This window comes from Sinocyclocheilus rhinocerous, unplaced genomic scaffold (assembly GCF_001515625.1).
Source record: "Sinocyclocheilus rhinocerous isolate Xijiao unplaced genomic scaffold, SAMN03320098_v1.1 scaffold3426, whole genome shotgun sequence".
In the NCBI taxonomy this organism is placed as follows: Eukaryota; Metazoa; Chordata; class Actinopteri; order Cypriniformes; family Cyprinidae; genus Sinocyclocheilus; species Sinocyclocheilus rhinocerous.
In genome coordinates, this window is record NW_015635159.1 from 99,499 (window position 1) to 117,269 (window position 17,771).

General features: G+C 37.7%; 3 protein-coding genes and 1 long non-coding RNA gene across 5 annotated transcripts in view; 2 read left to right on the forward strand and 2 right to left on the reverse strand.

Annotated features, from left to right (window-relative positions):
• The window catches only part of LOC107746730 (uncharacterized), a 6,075-nt gene extending 4,340 nt beyond the window's left edge, over positions 1 to 1,735 (forward strand). The window contains exon 2 of the long non-coding RNA XR_001640729.1: positions 115 to 1,735. This is a non-coding gene — a long non-coding RNA (uncharacterized LOC107746730). The remainder of the gene's footprint in view (positions 1 to 114) is intronic.
• An 18-nt stretch (positions 1,736 to 1,753) lies between these two features.
• Positions 1,754 to 6,583, reverse strand: LOC107746729 (40S ribosomal protein S6-like). Its single transcript, XM_016561022.1, has 7 exons — positions 6,488 to 6,583; positions 5,683 to 5,814; positions 3,787 to 3,951; positions 3,700 to 3,745; positions 2,937 to 3,083; positions 2,079 to 2,236; positions 1,754 to 1,895 (listed from the first exon to the last, which is right to left on the reverse strand). The coding sequence occupies exons 1-7, from the start codon at positions 6,491 to 6,493 to the stop codon at positions 1,800 to 1,802; spliced, it is 750 nt and encodes a 249-aa protein (XP_016416508.1). The 5' UTR covers positions 6,494 to 6,583; the 3' UTR covers positions 1,754 to 1,799.
• A 565-nt stretch (positions 6,584 to 7,148) lies between these two features.
• On the reverse strand, positions 7,149 to 8,076 carry LOC107746732 (cerberus-like). Its single transcript, XM_016561024.1, has 2 exons — positions 7,659 to 8,076; positions 7,149 to 7,545 (listed from the first exon to the last, which is right to left on the reverse strand). Exons 1-2 carry the CDS (start codon positions 8,064 to 8,066, stop codon positions 7,249 to 7,251), a joined length of 705 nt encoding a protein of 234 aa, XP_016416510.1. The 5' UTR covers positions 8,067 to 8,076; the 3' UTR covers positions 7,149 to 7,248.
• Positions 8,077 to 9,857: 1,781 nt separating this feature from the next.
• On the forward strand, positions 9,858 to 17,307 carry LOC107746733 (E3 ubiquitin-protein ligase TRIM39-like). 2 transcript variants are annotated; one of them, XM_016561027.1, is made up of 8 exons: positions 9,858 to 9,968; positions 11,498 to 12,131; positions 12,237 to 12,332; positions 14,459 to 14,692; positions 14,783 to 14,930; positions 15,271 to 15,315; positions 16,191 to 16,217; positions 16,338 to 17,307. In XM_016561027.1, the coding sequence occupies exons 2-8, from the start codon at positions 11,505 to 11,507 to the stop codon at positions 16,901 to 16,903; spliced, it is 1,743 nt and encodes a 580-aa protein (XP_016416513.1). In that variant the 5' UTR covers positions 9,858 to 9,968; positions 11,498 to 11,504; the 3' UTR covers positions 16,904 to 17,307. The 2 variants fall into 2 exon arrangements, with proteins under 2 accessions (XP_016416513.1, XP_016416512.1); XM_016561026.1 differs by having other exon boundaries at positions 9,858 to 9,964.
• Positions 17,308 to 17,771: the final 464 nt, after the last annotated feature.

Here is a 17,771-nt window from a genome sequence, read left to right on the forward strand (position 1 = left end):
ATAAACAGCCAAACAGCAGACAGAGGTGAAATAATATGCAATATACAAGATAAGTTACAAAAGCATAGAACAGAAAATTAAGGCAAGCAATTAATTAAGAAACATTGTGAATAGGTGAGTTTTGAGAGCAGTTTTAAAGGTCTGGAGTGAAGAGATAACACGGAGATCTTGTGGTAGTTTATTCCAGAGCTTGGCAGCGGAAATGCAGAAAGCCCTACCACCCACACTAGATAGCTGGAATTTGGGTACTGCAAGCAAATTTTCAGAGCTCGATCTCAAAGTACGGGCAGGGACATAGGGGAGAATTAATTCAGAAAGGTAAGAAGGTGCAAACCCATGACGGGCCTTAAAAACTAAAACAAGAATCTTAAACTGAATACGATAGGTGACAGGGAGCTAATGTAATTGCTGTAAAACCGGAGTGATGTGGGCATATTTTTTGGTAAATGTAAGAACACGAGCAGCTGAATTTTGGATAAACTGCCAGCGACTAAGGACTTTGTTGGGTAGGCCATAAAACAAGGAGTTACAGTAATCCAGACGCTACGTAATAAACGCATGAACAACAGTTTCAGCATCTTTGAATTTTAAAGATGGTCGTAGGCGGACAATATTACGAAGGTGAAAAAAACAGGATTTGACTAGCTGATTGATGTGGGATTCAAAACGTAGACTAGAATCAAACATTATACCAAGATTGTGTATAGTGGAGGAAGGATGAACTATAACTCCGTCAATGTTAATGGAGTAGTCAGGTCGGGAGGAGACAAGGGATCTAGGGTCAACTAACAGAAATTCAGTTTTTTCAGTATTTAACTTTAAGAAATTTTGTGCCATCCATACTTTGAGATCATGCAAGCAAGATGTAAAAGAAGAAGGGGGGGAAAACAGAATTGGGCTGTATGGTAAATCATCAGCGTAACTGTGGAAATTTAGACCATGGCGCCGGATGATCTGACCCAGAGGAAGCATATAGATTAAGAATAGAAGTGGATCAAGGACAGATCCTTGAGGCACTCCAAGAGAAAAAGTGACAGAATGAGATTTGGATTTATCAATGCTAATGAACTGTTGCCTGTCTGAGAGATATGAACCCAGCCACTGTAAGACAGTATCAGTAATACCAATCTCCGACAAACGAGATAGGAGTACAGAATGGCAAACAGTATCAAAAGCTACACTCAGGTCTAAAAGAACCAGAAGGCTGAGGGCACCCGAATCAGAAGCAAGGTGGAGGTCATTCACTACTCTTAGAAGGGCAGTTTCTGTACTATGGAGAGGGCGAAATCCGGACTGAAATGATTCATACAGATTATTTTTATCCAAGTGAGTCTGTAATTGTTTGGCGACCACCTTTTCTAGGACCTTAGATACAAAAGGAAGGTTAGAAATTGGTCTGAAATTACTTAGAACTGACCAGAAAAAGTGTTCTACATGCAAGTGTTTCTCCTTAGTGTTTGAGCTTGAAACCAGTTACCTTTTTTTGACATTTTGGTAATCTAGGTTAGATCTGAACTTTTTAACAGAATCTTCACATGAAACCCATTGAGACTTATGATTAATTTAAAACTACTGGTTAGAAAGGTGTAGACACTTGACTAAAGTCATCTTGATTGACAAACCTTAACGTCTTACCTTACAGCTGCAAAATAATTGTACAATGGCCAAAACAAATCTCCTAACAAAATTCAACTTATTACAAACGCACTACCTTACAACAGGTCAATAAAAAAAAATAAAAAAAACGACACCATTTAGAATGTTAAACAAAATCATGTTTTATTTGTGAGGTACATGTCTCACTTCTGGCTTGACTCGGACTTGGATGTGGAGGCTCTCAGAGAGGAGAGACGGCGTCTCTTGGCAACCTTTTCTTGACGTTTCTCCTTGGCCTCCTATAAAAAGAACACTGATATTCAGCTTTTACAACATACAACATGAGCTTTTTCAGTAATAAAGATTCAATTGAGGCATTTCTTTTTCAGAAGTCAACAAAACTTTATTCACATAGCTAGGTTAAATTGCAGGAAGACACCATCAATTAGACTCTTCACTAAACAAAAACAGCAGCCACGTACCTTCATCCTCTTGGCCAGCAGTTTGGTGTATTCTGCAGCCTCCTCCTTGTTCTTCAGTGTGCGCTGCTTCTTGAGAGCAACGCGTCTGCGCTTGTGCTGCAACACACGTGGTGTAACCAGTCGCTGAATCTTAGGGGCCTTAGTCCTGGGCTTCTTACCTGTCAGAAAGAGCCTGGTCAGTCTCTGGATACATTTAAAACCCTTATGGTCCATAGTTTTATAGATAAACTAGATGAAGGCAAAAAATCGAGTCGACATGATATTAAATACAAGGTGAGAAGCCACTTGTGACAGTACAAACAGCAGAACATAACCACCATATTAAAGACCTGGTTTGAAATCATGCTAGGGACCCAACTATTTATGTACAACAAATCTAAAAAGCCTGCATTTCCAAACAAACATCACTCTAGAATGTTTTCCCTCCAGCTTATGTTATTTATCAATAGAAAGTGCAGCATCACAAAAAGTTAAATAAATTTGGACACCTTTTAATGCATATAAGACCTTATCCCAGTTCTGCAAACTATGCACTACATAGAGTTCGACAGAGCAATTCAGTACAACCAGCCACTCATCATATGAATGGGGTTGTTATCCGGTTAGCAGCTCCACTGTTCCTGTTGGTACCCCAGTGACCCCCCCCCCCTTTAAGCTACTGATCAGTCAAAAAGGGCCTCCGATGTGCCGCAAAAAAATTCATATAAATCATGCATTTTTTAAAATTAGTAATAAATATGGCTCTTTCAGCAACCAGTAACATAACTATTGTGACTTAAGTCAAGATAGTAGGCTCAATCTCATGACGCAATATTTACTCAACACATTATGAGAAATACTGAGCATAAGCAGTCATACCTTCCTTAGTCAGGGGTCTCCTGACCACATACTGCCTGACATCATCCTCTTTGGACAGGTTGAAGAGCTTGCGGATCCTGCTAGCCCTCTTGGGTCCCAGGCGGCGAGGGACAGTGCTATCAGTCAGCCCAGGAATGTCCTTCTCACCTGAAGGAGAAGAAAGTCTATCAGACAGATGCTATGGAACAGGCCACTCAAGGTGTAGACATTCAAGATACCAGCTTGACCGTTTCTATCGCATAACACTAGCCTGGAGTACCTGCTCCCATTTACAAACAATATGCAAAGCAATAATTTTGGCAGAGCAATGCAGTACAACCAGCCACTAAGAACATGATCAGGTCGTTATCCGTTAGCAGCTCCACTGTTGCTGTAGGCACCACACTGTCCCCCCTTTGAGGTTACCATCCAACCAGAAAGGGTCTGCTGGTGTGCCATCTATGAATCATAAGTTCATTTGCACTATTAATGAAATGGATCTTAAAATGAAAATTCTGCTATTACTCATCCCAGTTTCGGATCCCATTGACTTCAGTTATATTTTTTGACCATACAGTAAGTGCCAATGGGACTGGAAACTGTTTGGTAACCAACATTTTGCAAAATATCGTCTTTTGTGTTCTGCAAAAGGAAGTCAATCACAGAGGCTCGATGGAATTTTCATTTGTGTTCAATTTAATATGGCATCTATCCCTTTAAAACAAAGTGGATCCACAATCTGAATAACAACACATATTAAATTAAAACTTCTAACTATACTCACCCTTCCTGATAATGACCAAGTTGAGAACGCTGAGGTTGGCATCTTCCTGATAATGACCAAGTTGAGATCGCTGAGGTTGGCATCAACGATGCAGCCGCGGACAGACTTGCGTTTACGCTCACCAGTACGGCGAGGGCGGTAACAGGAGTGACCCTTGCTGAGGAGGAGACGCACACGTCCATGGGTCAACACACCCTGCTTCATGGGGAAGCCCTGTTTGTCATTGCCTCCGCTGATGCGCACAACATAGCCCTACAAGATAAACACAGTTGTGCCAATTTTAATGTCAGTTTGAAGAAGTTTTTAAGTTACAAGTGCAGCATGGTGAATATTACAGTTGTCAAGTCCACTTAAATGTGGAATACACTACATGACTTTTGCCCCAAATTGTACTCTGGAGGAGTCGGTGCTAGTTGCCTAAAGTCAAAAGCAGCTGCAGATTTTGGGCAGTCAAGAGTTCATAGATTTCACAGAAAATCATGTAGTGTATAATGAGAACAGAGCTTCGGACTATGATTCCGTTTAATCGGAGGACATCAAACAAGCTTGATATTTTGAGCCATTTTAAGGCCGGACACTACACGACTTTTCTCCAGAACAATCTGGACGAAAGTCTGAGCCAGATTTAACAGAAAGAGCATGAAATAAGTAAACTTTGACTAAAAGCCCCAATTAAAACAATTTGAAGAAATTTGGACACCTTTGCATAAAGCACCTAAACAATGCACTGCAGAAAGTTTGACAGAGCGATGCAATACAACTAGCCACTAATAACATGAACAGGTTGTTATCCGGATAGCAGCTCCACTGTTGCTTTTGGCACCACACTGTCCCTCCTTTTAAGCTACTGATCAGCCAAAAAGGAACTGCTAGTGTGCCACAAAAATAAATAAAGCTCATTAGGCAGCTTTTGACTGAGATTCCACTCTACTGGAGGACTTCAAACACGTTAGATATTTTGAGTCGATTTTAAGGATTGAATACACTTTTGCAGTCAACGAATCATTGCTAGTTTACAGAAGTTCAAGCAAGTCTGCAGATTTGGGGCAATCCAAGTTGACATTTCACAGTAAACTGCATAGTGTATTAAAGGCACAGATTTTTTTTTTTAGCTTCAGACTATGATTTCATCCAATTAGAAGATACCAAGCATGTTTGGTATTTTCAGCCGATTTTAAAATATATTGTTTTCGTTTGTCAAGTTAATGCATTAATTTGTTGCATTTGGAATGACTTGAAAGTGTGAGATCAGTCATTTGGTGCAGTGGTTCTCAATCCCAGTCCTCACGACCCCGGCTCTGTATATTTTGCATGTCTCTCTTGTTTAACACACCTGATTCAGATAATCAGCTCGTTAGAAGAGAGCTCCATAGATGAACTGTGTTTCAATTGACAGGGTCCCTACACAGTGTTCATTGCTCCCTACTCCCCGAGCACGGGAAATTCGTTGAAGTTTACTTCACTAAAGAACATTCACGGATTTGCGCTACACCATGGCCTGCAGAGTCTTCACACACAGAAGAAACTTACTACTATTAAGTGTGACATAATATACCTTTGAAAAATAAATACAATTTAAATCTCGCACACTTTAATGCCCTTTGAATGGAACACATACACTCCCTTCAAAATGGAATCATAACGGAATATCCTGTGAAAACGTCCACTACAAAATGTGCAGAGCGGAGGGTCGCGGGGACTGGAATTGAGAACCACTGGATTAGCGTGTGATGTCCAGCTTTTTTTCTGTAACCATTTTCAAAGTTAGCAAGACTATGATGCCTAGTGTTTAAAATCCATTCAGATTTTAAAAATCCTTTAGTGTATTTCAATATCTTCAGTCTTAAACTGAAGGCACTGGTCAAAGGGAACCAGAGTAATCAAGACTTGAAGTGTCAAGACTTTTCTGCTTCACATGAAACATTAAAATGCTGGAAATGCACACACATAAAGGTCGGGATGATTCAAGTTGTAATTACTTACCTTCCACTCATCACCCAGAGAGTCTGCTGCCACCTCTGTGGCCATGCGCTTCTCATAGAAGATCCTTAGTTTGCGCTCATCATCAACTTCTATCAGCTTTTGGCAGCCAGTGGCGGGGAATGAGATATTGAGCTAGTCGGACAAGCAAAAAAAAAAAGACAAGATAATTAAGTTGTGTGCTGTAGTTATAACTGTGATTTACAACCCCGGGGGAAAATAATGCCGCGTTCAAGTCCTCCTGGGAGGTTCGTACTTGCGAGTTGACAAGTCGTAATTACGACGTCAGGTGCGTTCAAGTCATTTTAGTCGGCACAAGATGGCGGTGTACTTTCTTTTAATAAATTACAAGAAAATACAACAGGGTCTGCATAACTACGCTCTATCCGACATGACTTGAACGCACCATAAAATTGCGAGGTCTTCATCGGACACGTCTCTACTAGCTAATCAGGCGCTAATGCGACAGCAGCGGATGATAGTTTGACACTCAATACCAGTCTGCTAGAACGTGTCCTAACGTTATTACAGCTACAACAATGGCGACGAAGTTGACTAATTAACCGTAGCTCGCAAGAATTTTCTAATGTGCTCACTGCATGTTTATTGCGGGCGCTGCCATGTTGCCGCACTTCCACCCGTGCTGCTAACGTAACAAAATCAACATCCATCCCTCAAACTGTTTGGGCCTAACTCGATTAACAAAAGTTCATCGGATTGTTTTGAGACTGTAAAATGGAACTCATTCGATATTTCCAGCACATTGTGAAATATAAAACGTATAAAATAGCTTTTTCAGTCACCCTACCTTCATTATGGAGGACTTTCTCGCCCGGAGTCCACCACCGAAAAGAGACCGGATATCCGACTCGTAGTCTCACATAGACTTTCAGGTTATCGCGAGAATATGTTTTGTCGTTTGAAATAGCATGCGCCAGAGCCATAGAAACGGCTCTGGCATGCGCCCAGTACAGTTTTACAGGAAAATGGTGTTTTTACCAGGCTACACGACAAAACTATGAATATATAAATATTTTTCATAAAAAATAGAAACATAGAAGATGTTAAAACGGGCATGTTAGTAAGTTATTGATGATGATTTTCATAAAGCACATAAAAGTAATGTATTACTATTTAAATATTGTTTCAATATTGAACTGAATATATACGTTATGCTAAATAATTTTTATTAGTTACCTTTATAGCACTATATCTGTCCGAGCTAACAGTTGTATTTGTTCCCCTGAAATGTTTACACTTTTTTTCTTTTTTTTATGAACTCATCTTCAGGTTATAGTTTTTGAATTTCCAGTGCTCAAATACAACGGTTTATGACATGCACAGCCGATGTAAAGATATGTTTACATCAAATATTTACTATTCAGCAGCAACCAGAAACAACAATGTAGCAAAGGCACTTCACACACAAACAGTTCGCTTTTTATTTTATTAATTTTATTTTATTTACATTTTGTTCTAGCTATGATAGTAACTTTCTGTATTCACCCACTGCATGCACACTGACTAGAGCAAAATAATAGGCAATAAATGTCATCATTAATTATTATTTTATCGCTTTCGAGGGTACTGATGAATGCTTGGATCAACCAGCACGGGACCGTTTTGATGTGAATGTTGTCCTTCTTTTGTTTTGCATTGACAGTCCTCTATTATTTTTACAATTTTGATCATTTCTGTGTTGTCAGTGCATTTTAGTTTCACAGTCTTGGAAGTGATGATAACCGGTGAGCAGACAGAACAAGGAAATAAGCCTCCTTCATCCCCACTAGAGGACGCCGTGTAACATTTTCCGAAACACACGTTGTTCTGGAGCTCCAACGTTTCACAGTTTTCATGGAAGATCCTCTGTGAAATACAAAATGCTGTTTTACATTTACAAAATAAAACATTGTTTGTGCAGTATAAAAAAAATCCATAAACTAACATTGAAATCCCCTGCCCACAGACAGTGTCCGTACCTGGGAGAAAGTGAGCGCGCGACACTTCTCTTGACGGACCTCGACGTTCCTAATTGGCAGCACGAATCTGAAGTCTGATTTTCCACGAAACATGAACTGATTCCAGAATCCTTTCGCGTTTGTAGAGGATGACCTGTGAGCTAAACTCACGGCTGGGTTGGAGATCTTACCATTGTTCTGCAAGCTTATACGCAAAAGTTCGTTTGGATTTTCTTGAGTCACATTTCCCAACCTCGCCGCCCTTCTCAGATGTCCAATCCTGCTGCCCCCTTTTGGATCGGGTAGTGAAATTTCACGAGATCCATTTGTGGGATGCGACTCAAACCTTTTAGCAAAACGTGACTGAAAGAAGATTCCGAATACCTGCATTTGTAAGGTAAAAAATAAAATGAAATGAGCGGAGCGCATGTTCTCAATGCGGAGGGTCGCAGGACAAATGCAAGGTCTGTGCAAGCGGCGTTTGCTTTATCAGGTGTGAAACCAAATGTTACAGACACCTTCGCAGACATCAAGGACACAAGACCCGAGGTAGCCTACTAGACATAGGTAGCCTTGCGTTATATTAGTCTTTCGTTCTTTTGAAGTAGGGCACTTATTGGCATGCATGTTTCGAAAACAATATTACCAAAGCACCAATAGGCTACACAAAGTGACATAAATAAAAATAAAGGTCCCAGTACTGTTAATAATATAGCCTAATAAAAAGTCAATATACAATTCCAAATGAAACCCATAATAAAATAAATGAATGCTCCACAACATAAAGGTCTTAAATAGTCTAGTCTTTTATGTGAAGTTTGAGTTTTAATTTCAGCACAAAGCGGCACACATACACAACTACAATTAACTGAATTCTAAGGTTTTTTTAATCAGCCAAATTTTGGTTTCGTATGTGGTTTTTGTTATCCTGTGTAACCACATATTTGTAGGCCCTTTTTTATTAATTATTATTTTGGCATCAAGAATCCCCTCATCTGGACCCTTTTGACATTATCTGGGTTTCTTAGAAGCAGATGGCATCATAGTTGATTGAAGTGCTGAATGGAAACGACACACACACACACACACATATATATATATATATATATATATATATATTATGACTTTCCAAAAGTGAAAAAAATACTGAGAGGTTGATTACATTGGTCACAAGAAAGAAAAATGTCAAATTTGCCATCACTCCCTCAGCCTTTGTATTAGAAACACTCACACAGCAGCATTAACTAGATTTATGTAATTGAATGCCAAGACAAGAAAACACAAAAGTTTTTTAAATGTGTGTGTTAACTGTGGAAATGCGTCATCACAGTCTGTGAAAAGAGTCCATTTGTTTTAATTCTGTTTCTTTCTTTTTCACAATGAAATCTTAAAATGGTATATTTCACATTATGTTCCTAATGTGCTTGTCACCTCTACTTAAGAAGTGCTGATTTGTGTCAGGGCTGAAAGTGTAAAAGTAGGCCTAAGGCAGTGACAGACACATAAAAGCTCTCAATTATTATGTCACGACATCAGCACTAATGAAAGTCACACTAAAGAGATCAAAAGATCATTTAACAAAACCGAACAATACCACTATCACCAATCCACATTATTATGTCTCAGAATTAGACAGGAGATTGCAAAAATTAGTGGGGCCTTAAATTTAACACTGAAATTTCTCACTGAATTATCCATTTGAACTGCCATACTGTGTTCAATGTACAATGTCCCTTTTTATTAATGATGAAAATCGACACTTCCCAGACTTCCCAGAAGTCATCAGGGCCTGTAATTAACACTATTGCCTCAGAGCAGATCTCCTGCAAATACTTTTGATTTTACATACAGAATTACTTTTTCTGTCTTTGTGGTAAAAATATGTCCAAGATATCAATGTAACTATTCAAATTCCTTGTCTTAATTTTATTTCTGTTTGTCTTTCAACAACAAACAAACATTCTTTTCTATTTTCATATTTCTTTTCTTACATGTTTGCCACACAGTTTGCCTTTTCTCATGCTGCCCTGTTCTTATGAGACAGCATGTGTCAGTCGAAATTAAAACATTTAAAATGTAAATGAAAAATAGAGTCTTAAAATCTCTCAAAATAAAAATCTGCACTTGTCTGACTGGTTGGATTGGCAGCCAGGTGTGTGCGTTGAATAACTTAACTGTATGTTTGCCTGTTGGTATGCGGACACACCTGTTTCCTGGAGGTCTCCACTTCATAGTGAACGTGTCCTATATGCCACATACTGAGTGGAACAGAACCCAGGCGAAAAAAAAATCAAAATTCTGGAGAAGAGAAAAGGACAGAGGAAGAGGTTAGTAAATTGAATTTGTCTTTTAGATTGTATTTCTATATACTCATATACTGTATGTGTGTTTATATGAAGGTGTTTATGAGGTTGGGCTCTACTTTATGTTTTCCTGTCCTTTCTATATAAATGATGACAAGTAATTGACTGATATCATGTGATTCATAATACTTTGTAAACACAACATTTGTATTATTACTGTTATTATTTTTGTTTACATGCTCCTAATAAGAGACATTTGTCAGAAACAGCCCTACAGTGTAATTATACAGTACAAGATGTTTCATGAAGCATGTGATTGTACTTTACTGCTAATTTACATTTGAGAGATTAATCACTAATTTGTGTGAGTATGTCAGAGTATTTTCTGGCTTTTGGGTTTTCTGACAGCCTGTTTTGTTAGATTGGGTTTTACATTATGTAAGGGTGAGACGGCTGCTCCTAGATCAGCTTTGTTGTATCTGTGTAGCTGGTCTGACTTCATTCCAACATTTCAGTTACCAGTAGTTTAGAATGACTGAAAACTGTCCCCTTTTTAACCCCAGTTTCTGAAATTATTATATATAGTATATGGAATAATTTTTGAATGACGACTCTTATGTGCTCCAAGGCTGTTTATTTTAAAATATATTTTAAAATGTAATTTATTCCTGTGATTGCAAAGCTGAATTTTCAGCAGCCATTACTCCAGTCTTCAGTGTGAACTTTCAAATCCTTCAGAAATCATTCTAAGATTTAGTGCTAAAAAAAGAAAAAATGTATTATTATTATCAGTGTTGAAAACTTTTACTGCTTAATATTTTTGTGGAAACTAGAAACCATGATACACTTACCATTCAAAAGTTTGGAGTAACTATGATTAAAAAAACAGCAAGGACACATTAAATTGATCAAAAGTGACAGTAAAGACATTAATCGTATTACAAAAGATTGCTATTTTAAATAAATGCTGTTCATTTGAACTTTTTATTCATCAAAGAATCCTGAAAAAAAGTGCCACCTTTTTATTGTGCAGGAAAAACTGTTTTTAACATAGATAACATTAATAGTGATTATTAATAACTGAACTCCAATAATAACTAATAAAAATGAACATCAAATCAGCATATCAGAATGATTTCTGAAGGATCATGTGACACTGAAGACTGGAGTAACAGCTGCTGAAAATTCAGCTTTGCCATTACAGGAATAAATTCTATTTTAAAATATAGCAACATTTTAAAGTTTTTACTGTATTTTTGATCAAATAACAACAACCTTGGTGAGCATAAAAAAAAATCTTAATTATTCCAAATTTCAATCTTTGAAATGTATCATCTTTGAAACAATCCAAAATGTAAACAATTTATAATCTTTGAAACAATCCAATCTAAATAAATGAATTTTTAAATAAATGTAAAATGTATTTAATCCAAATTTATAATTGTTGAAACACTTTTAAAAAAAACATCTATATAGTGGTTATTTATGCAACAATGACTGACGTGTTTAAGTGCACCTGTGTATTTTGTGTTTTTCAATTAGTCTGTATGCTTTCAGGTAAACAATGTCATTACCTGGTGAATTCCTGTCAGAGGAGCAGTTTACCTGTTCTATTTGCTTAGATGTCTTCACCAATCCTGTCTCCATACCCTGCGGCCACAGCTTCTGCTCATCATGCATCACGTCCTACTGGGAGGGCCAGGGAAAAAGCTGCTTCTGTCCTTTGTGCAAGGAAAGCTTCCGCAAGCGTCCTGAGCTCCACATCAATCACACACTTAAGGAGATCACAGAACAGTTTAAACGGATGGCGGAGATCACGTTGAGTGCACCTAGGAGTGCACCTGCAGATTCACCGTCCCTCCCTTTCTCTGCACCGAAGCCCGGAGTGCAGCACAGGACAGTAGAGCTGCCCAGAGGCCTATTGCCAGAGATGAAGAGCCGCTTCCAAAGAACATCATCCAGTGAGCCTTTGGCATCCCATGATGCTGCTTCTCTCCCTCCTGCCAAGGCACCTAAACGAAACTTTAGTGTGAGTGGAGCGGGTTCCAATGGGCCACAGTGTCCCAGACATGGGCATAGTTTGGAGCTGTTCTGCAAGACTGACCAGACATGTATTTGCGTAACATGTGCAGAGAGGGAACATTACGGCCATTCTGTGATAGAGGCCAAGAGAGAGATGAATATTAAGAAGGTTAGTGTGAGAATGTACGTGAATGAGAAGTAATATCAAGGTAGGGCTGAATGAAAGTGTTTATTTGTGTATGGGTCCGTGTTAACAATTTGAATCTCTGCTCAGTCCCAGCTGCGTATCTTGGAGGTGGAGCTACAAGGATTGATCACAGTCAGAGAGAGGAAGATAGAGGAGATCCAGACATCACTTGCAGAAATTCAAGTATGTGCATCTATGCCATACTAACATTTTAAAGGAATAGTTCCAACACACTCACATGGCTATTCGTAACTATTTTACGTTTTGTTGAATTGGTGGCTAATTTGTATGAATTCGTAAAATTTGTATGAATCTCATTTGTATGTTTTCATATGATCTGCTTAAACCCCAGTGATGATTATGTTTAGGGCTGGATCTTAATGCTTAGTTTAAAAAAAATTTATGTTTCATGTGATTCACATCATATGAATGCATACAAAATCACCACGTTTTCCTGTGAGATTGGGTTTATAGTTCACCCAAAATAAAAATGTTGTCATTATTTACTCATTTTCATGTTGTTCCAAACCCATATGCTGTTATTTTTGTCTTGTGGAACACAAAAAGAAAGAATTTCTGAAGAATTTTTGAAGAATCTTCATATGGCTATTTTTATACAGTGGTTGCCCATAGTGACTACATCTGCTAAGCTCTACAAATGGGAAAACACACACACACACACACACACACACACCATAAAAGTAGTCTTGTATATTCTAAAGGTTCTGTCACAACCCTCTACCGCACGCATTATGATAGACCTATAGAAAAAAATACATAAAAGTAGTCTTGTATATTCTAAAGGTTCTGTCACAACCCTCTATCGCACGCATTATGATAGACCTATAGAAAAAAATATTTGAATCTTTTTCTTTTCTAAGAATGGCTTAACTTGAAGTGCTGTAAAAAAAAAAAAATTTGGAAAAAAATATTATTTTAAGGTACTTTATGATATGTTGCCATACGGCAACAGCATACAATGTGAATATGTCATCATAACATCATAACAGTGATGTTTTAGATTTTTTAGTAGAAGTGACACGGACTGGTCCTTGTTTGTTTTCTGACGTTTTAGTTTGCTTTCAGCAACCACCAACAAGAGAGGTCAGTCTGTCAGAAATCTGCCACAGAAAAAAAACAGCATGTCATGTGACTTAATCGAAGCACATCATTGGCTAAACTAAGGTCTTCTCTTTCCAACAAAAAACATGAATATTATTTAAACTGCACATTTACAGTTAATACAGTTAATATAACCCCAATATAACCCCAATAATCCTTGAAAGATCACCTTTTTTATGTATGAAACTTCACAAAGCAGTTTTTTCATGTGCAGGAAGAGCAAGTTCTGCCCTCTTCTTCTTTACCTTGCCATAGAATATGGCCATGCTCACTGATGTAATGTTACCTGTATTCATATTTAATCAAAAGTAAAATTGCCATTTCAATTTGATTATATCCATAATACAAATGCAATTAACATATGACTAATCAACATTATATCACTAGTATTAATTTTGTTATTGTTACAGCTTAACTCCATGCGGTAGGGGGTTAAGGAATAGTTCGCCCAAATAATTCTGTCGTCATTTACCCATTATTTACTCATGTGCAGGAATGTTGGTAACCAAACAGGTGACAATAGCCATTGACTTCCATAGTCAATGGCTACTGTCAACTGTTTGGTTACCAACATTCTTCAAAATATCTTCTTTTGTGTTCAACAGAAGAACAACAGGTTTAGAACAACATGAGGGTGAGTAAATGATGGCAGAATTATTATTTTTGTGTGTGAACTATCCCACTATCCCTTAGAAGTAGTGATGTCTGAAAAAGCACAGCTCACACAGAAGTCACTATCAAACAAAACAGCTGTCTGATGGTCAATGTGGCGAATCCCAAACTTGTTGCAAAATCTGCTTAGGGAAATCTTATGTCCTCATGCGTGAATTATGTCCAAAGCATGTGGATTCCCATTGAAATGACTGCATTTTGCCTGCGAAAATTCTCTAAACAGGTGATGGCACATTTAGTCTTCTGAAGGCCAAAATTCACAAATATTTTCAGTGAGTAATGACTTAAATTCAGTTCTGTTCTTTACACAAAGACCAAATTGGCTGCTTTTATGGTGTTTTTCATCATTAGAGACTAACTGTCAAGATCCAGAGAACTGTTGCTGCATGGTTTGTGAATATTCTTGTTCCATAGAAGAATGTCATATGGGTTTGAAAAGACATGAGGGTTTCCTCATTCTCTTAATTCTCCTAATTGTCTGTTATATTTTCTTTGTCTCATTTGCTTGTTCTAAGGTGAATGCAGAGCAAGAGAAAGCAGGTACTGTGAGTATGTTTGCTGAGTTAATGAAAGCTGTTGAGAAGTCCCAAGCTGAACTTCTGGAGGTGGTGGAGATGGGACAGCGGGCTGCAGAACTTCGCTCTCAGGCCTTCATACGTGAGCTGCAGACGGAGATCTCTGAACTCAGAAATAGATGCAGCTCCCTCAATCAGCTGACGCAGTCCCAAGATCAAGTTTCCTTCTTCAAGGTCTCATTTAAAACCAGGCTTAAATTGTTTGTTTTGTATTTTATACCCCAATATCTAACCAAAATATATATTACTGATGTTTCTTTTCAGACATATCCAGCCTACTGTAGTTTACCTGTGACAAAGAGCTGGGAAGAAGTGGCCTTGACCCCTGACCCCACTGCTGGAGCAGTGCTGAGAAATGTCACTCAGATGGTGGAGGAGGTTCAGGAAGCCTTGAGGAGACTGTCAGCGATCTGTAAGAGAAAGTTCCTTCATGAACTGCTCTTTAACACATCATTTACATACACTCTCATTGCAGTTCCAAACCCATGTGACTTTTTCCTGTTGACTGGAAAGTAAATAAAAACAGAATTTTCTTTTTCGTATATTCTTTCGAATGAATAGGGTTTTAATATTGTTAATGTGAACAGAATGATGGCATCTTTGACTCAGGAGCACTTCAGATGCTTCACCTCACCAACCATATTATTATTTGTTTAAAATCAAGGAGTTTTTAAGACCAGAATTTTGATCTTTGCATGCACACATCACTGTTTTTTCAGTCATGTTTACGGTATGTATTGTTGTGCTGTCAGGTTTGCGCCCTTCCACAGGAAACCCACAGGAAATATATCAACAAAGTAAGTTTTTTCTCCTCCTTTTCCCCTGTCCAGTCCAATCTCAGCTTCCCCTCACAGTTTTCAGTGCTAGGGGCTAAATCATAAAAATTGCACAGAATTTTAATGCCAATCAATATTGTATAAAGCGCTATACAAATAAAGGTCACTACAGAGAACTTCATTTTCTCTGTTATAGTCCACTTTTCAAAGCCAGATTTAATACTTATCTTATAATTTAATCTTTAAAGGCATTATTGACTATGAATATTATTGGATTGTATGTCAAATGATTTGTAAATGACAAATTAAGTGCAAATGCACTATGTCTTATGCAAGAGTAGAATAAATTCTGAAGGTTTTTTTGAAAAATCTTGAGTTTTGAAAAAGTGTCTGTTTTCATATATCTTGATAATATTATAACAACACACACTACCATTCAAAAGTGTGGAATAATTGAGATTTTTTCCCCCATGTTTTTGAAAGAAGTCTCTTATGCTCACAAAGGCTGTATTAATTTATTTGATGAAAAATACAGTAAAAACTCTAATGTTGTTTTATATATTACAAACTGTATATATTACATTTTAAAATAATTTTAAATGTAATATATCTTAAAATAAAAAGCTTAAAATATATGATTTATATGATAAATATGATTTAAGCTGAATTTTCAGCAGCCATTACTCCCATCTTCAGTATAACATGATCCTTCAGAAATCATCTCAAATATTAATAATGGTTCTTATCATTATCACTGTTGAAATTAGTTTTTGCTGTTTAACACTCCAACCTTTTGACTGGTTGTGTGTATGATTGGAGTGATTCATTGTACTAATTGTTATACAAAGCCGCTTAATTTTTTAAAAGTAATATTTTTCTTCTGCGTTCCTCTGTAGAAGTGTGGAGAGTGGAGGAATATGCAAGTATGAGATGTTTTCTATATGCTGCACATCATTAGATACATCACATGTTTGTCATCACTTACATTTGTATTCCTTCAAACACCTTATAGCTTTTCAAATGCGTTCTGTTTCTCTCCTCAGTGGACGTGACCCTAGATCAAGACTCAGCCCATCCGCGTCTGATCATCTCTGAGGATGGTAAACAGGTGCACTGCAGCGATCGCTACCAGGTGGTGCCAGACACAACTGAACGGTTTGACCGTGTGGTGTGTGTACTTGGCCGCCAAGGTATCAGCTCTGGCTGCCATTACTGGGAGGTTGTGGTGGGTGAGAAGACGGACTGGGATTTGGGCATTGCTAGTCGCTCCATCAACAGGAAAGGAAAAATAGCCGCAAACCCAGCTAATGGATTTTGGTTTCTAAGTCTACGTGACAAGCATGAGTATGTCTTTCGTACAGAACCATCAGTGCCTATAATTGTACAAACAAAACCACAGTGTGTCGGCGTGTATGTGGACTATGAAAAAGGTCAATTGTCATTTTATAATGCAGATACAAAGTCACTGATATTTACTTTCACAGACTCCTTTGCAGAGACTTTATATCCTTTTTTCAGCCCATGCACCAACAAATCTGGCAAAAATGAGGCTCCCCTTATCATATATCCTGCCTATCCAGCTAACCCAAGCTGGCTGACTGAAAAATGAAAGAACAGTGAGATGGAAACAAATATATTGCTCATAGAGTTTGTTTACTTTATTATTTAATTCAAAATGATGAAAATTAATATGGTTTTCATTTACAATCCATGTGATCATTTCATTGGCTTAATGATTTTAGATATATATATATTCAACAAAACATTAAACAGTTAATCCTTATAGATTATTTGATATACCTAAAACAGTAATAAGATTTATGAACCGCAAATGATTGCCAAGGCTTGAAATTGAAATTTGGGATTCTTTGACACTGAATACAACATTGGATGGTGATGGAAATCTGATTGTAAAATAACCCATTAGTATTTAGCTTGACCAAGCATGTATTATATGCAAAATGTATAATATTCAAATATGTGTTTTGTACATTATAAACGTACGTGTGTGTGTGTGCGTGCGCGCGCGCGTGTGTGTGTAATTTTGCCTTTCGTCATAATTGCGACTTTATGTTTCAAAATTCTTATTTTTAGAAGCAACTTTTTATTAAACACCTGCAACTTCTCTGTTGGCTTATAACATTGAATTGATGTATGTTTGCAGTGTGATATCTTTCATTCTCATCAAAGCAGCTTATTGCATCTTTGATTTTAAGTTGACCATTTATTGCATTTCATTCCATTAATATATCCATTCAAGAACTGTTCATCTCTAGGCTATATCAGTTTTACATTTGCAGTGCTGGGTGAGGCCACTGTGGTCCTTAGCTCAGCCAGCTCGAAGCCTATGATAGTCGGGGGCTCTGCTGGGGCACTGGTCCGGACCTCTTGCCTCCACATTGCGTGTATACTGTATATAATGAGGGAGATGTAGAAAAAGAGAGCTAGACGTTAAGTAACCATCAGTGGCCAATGGC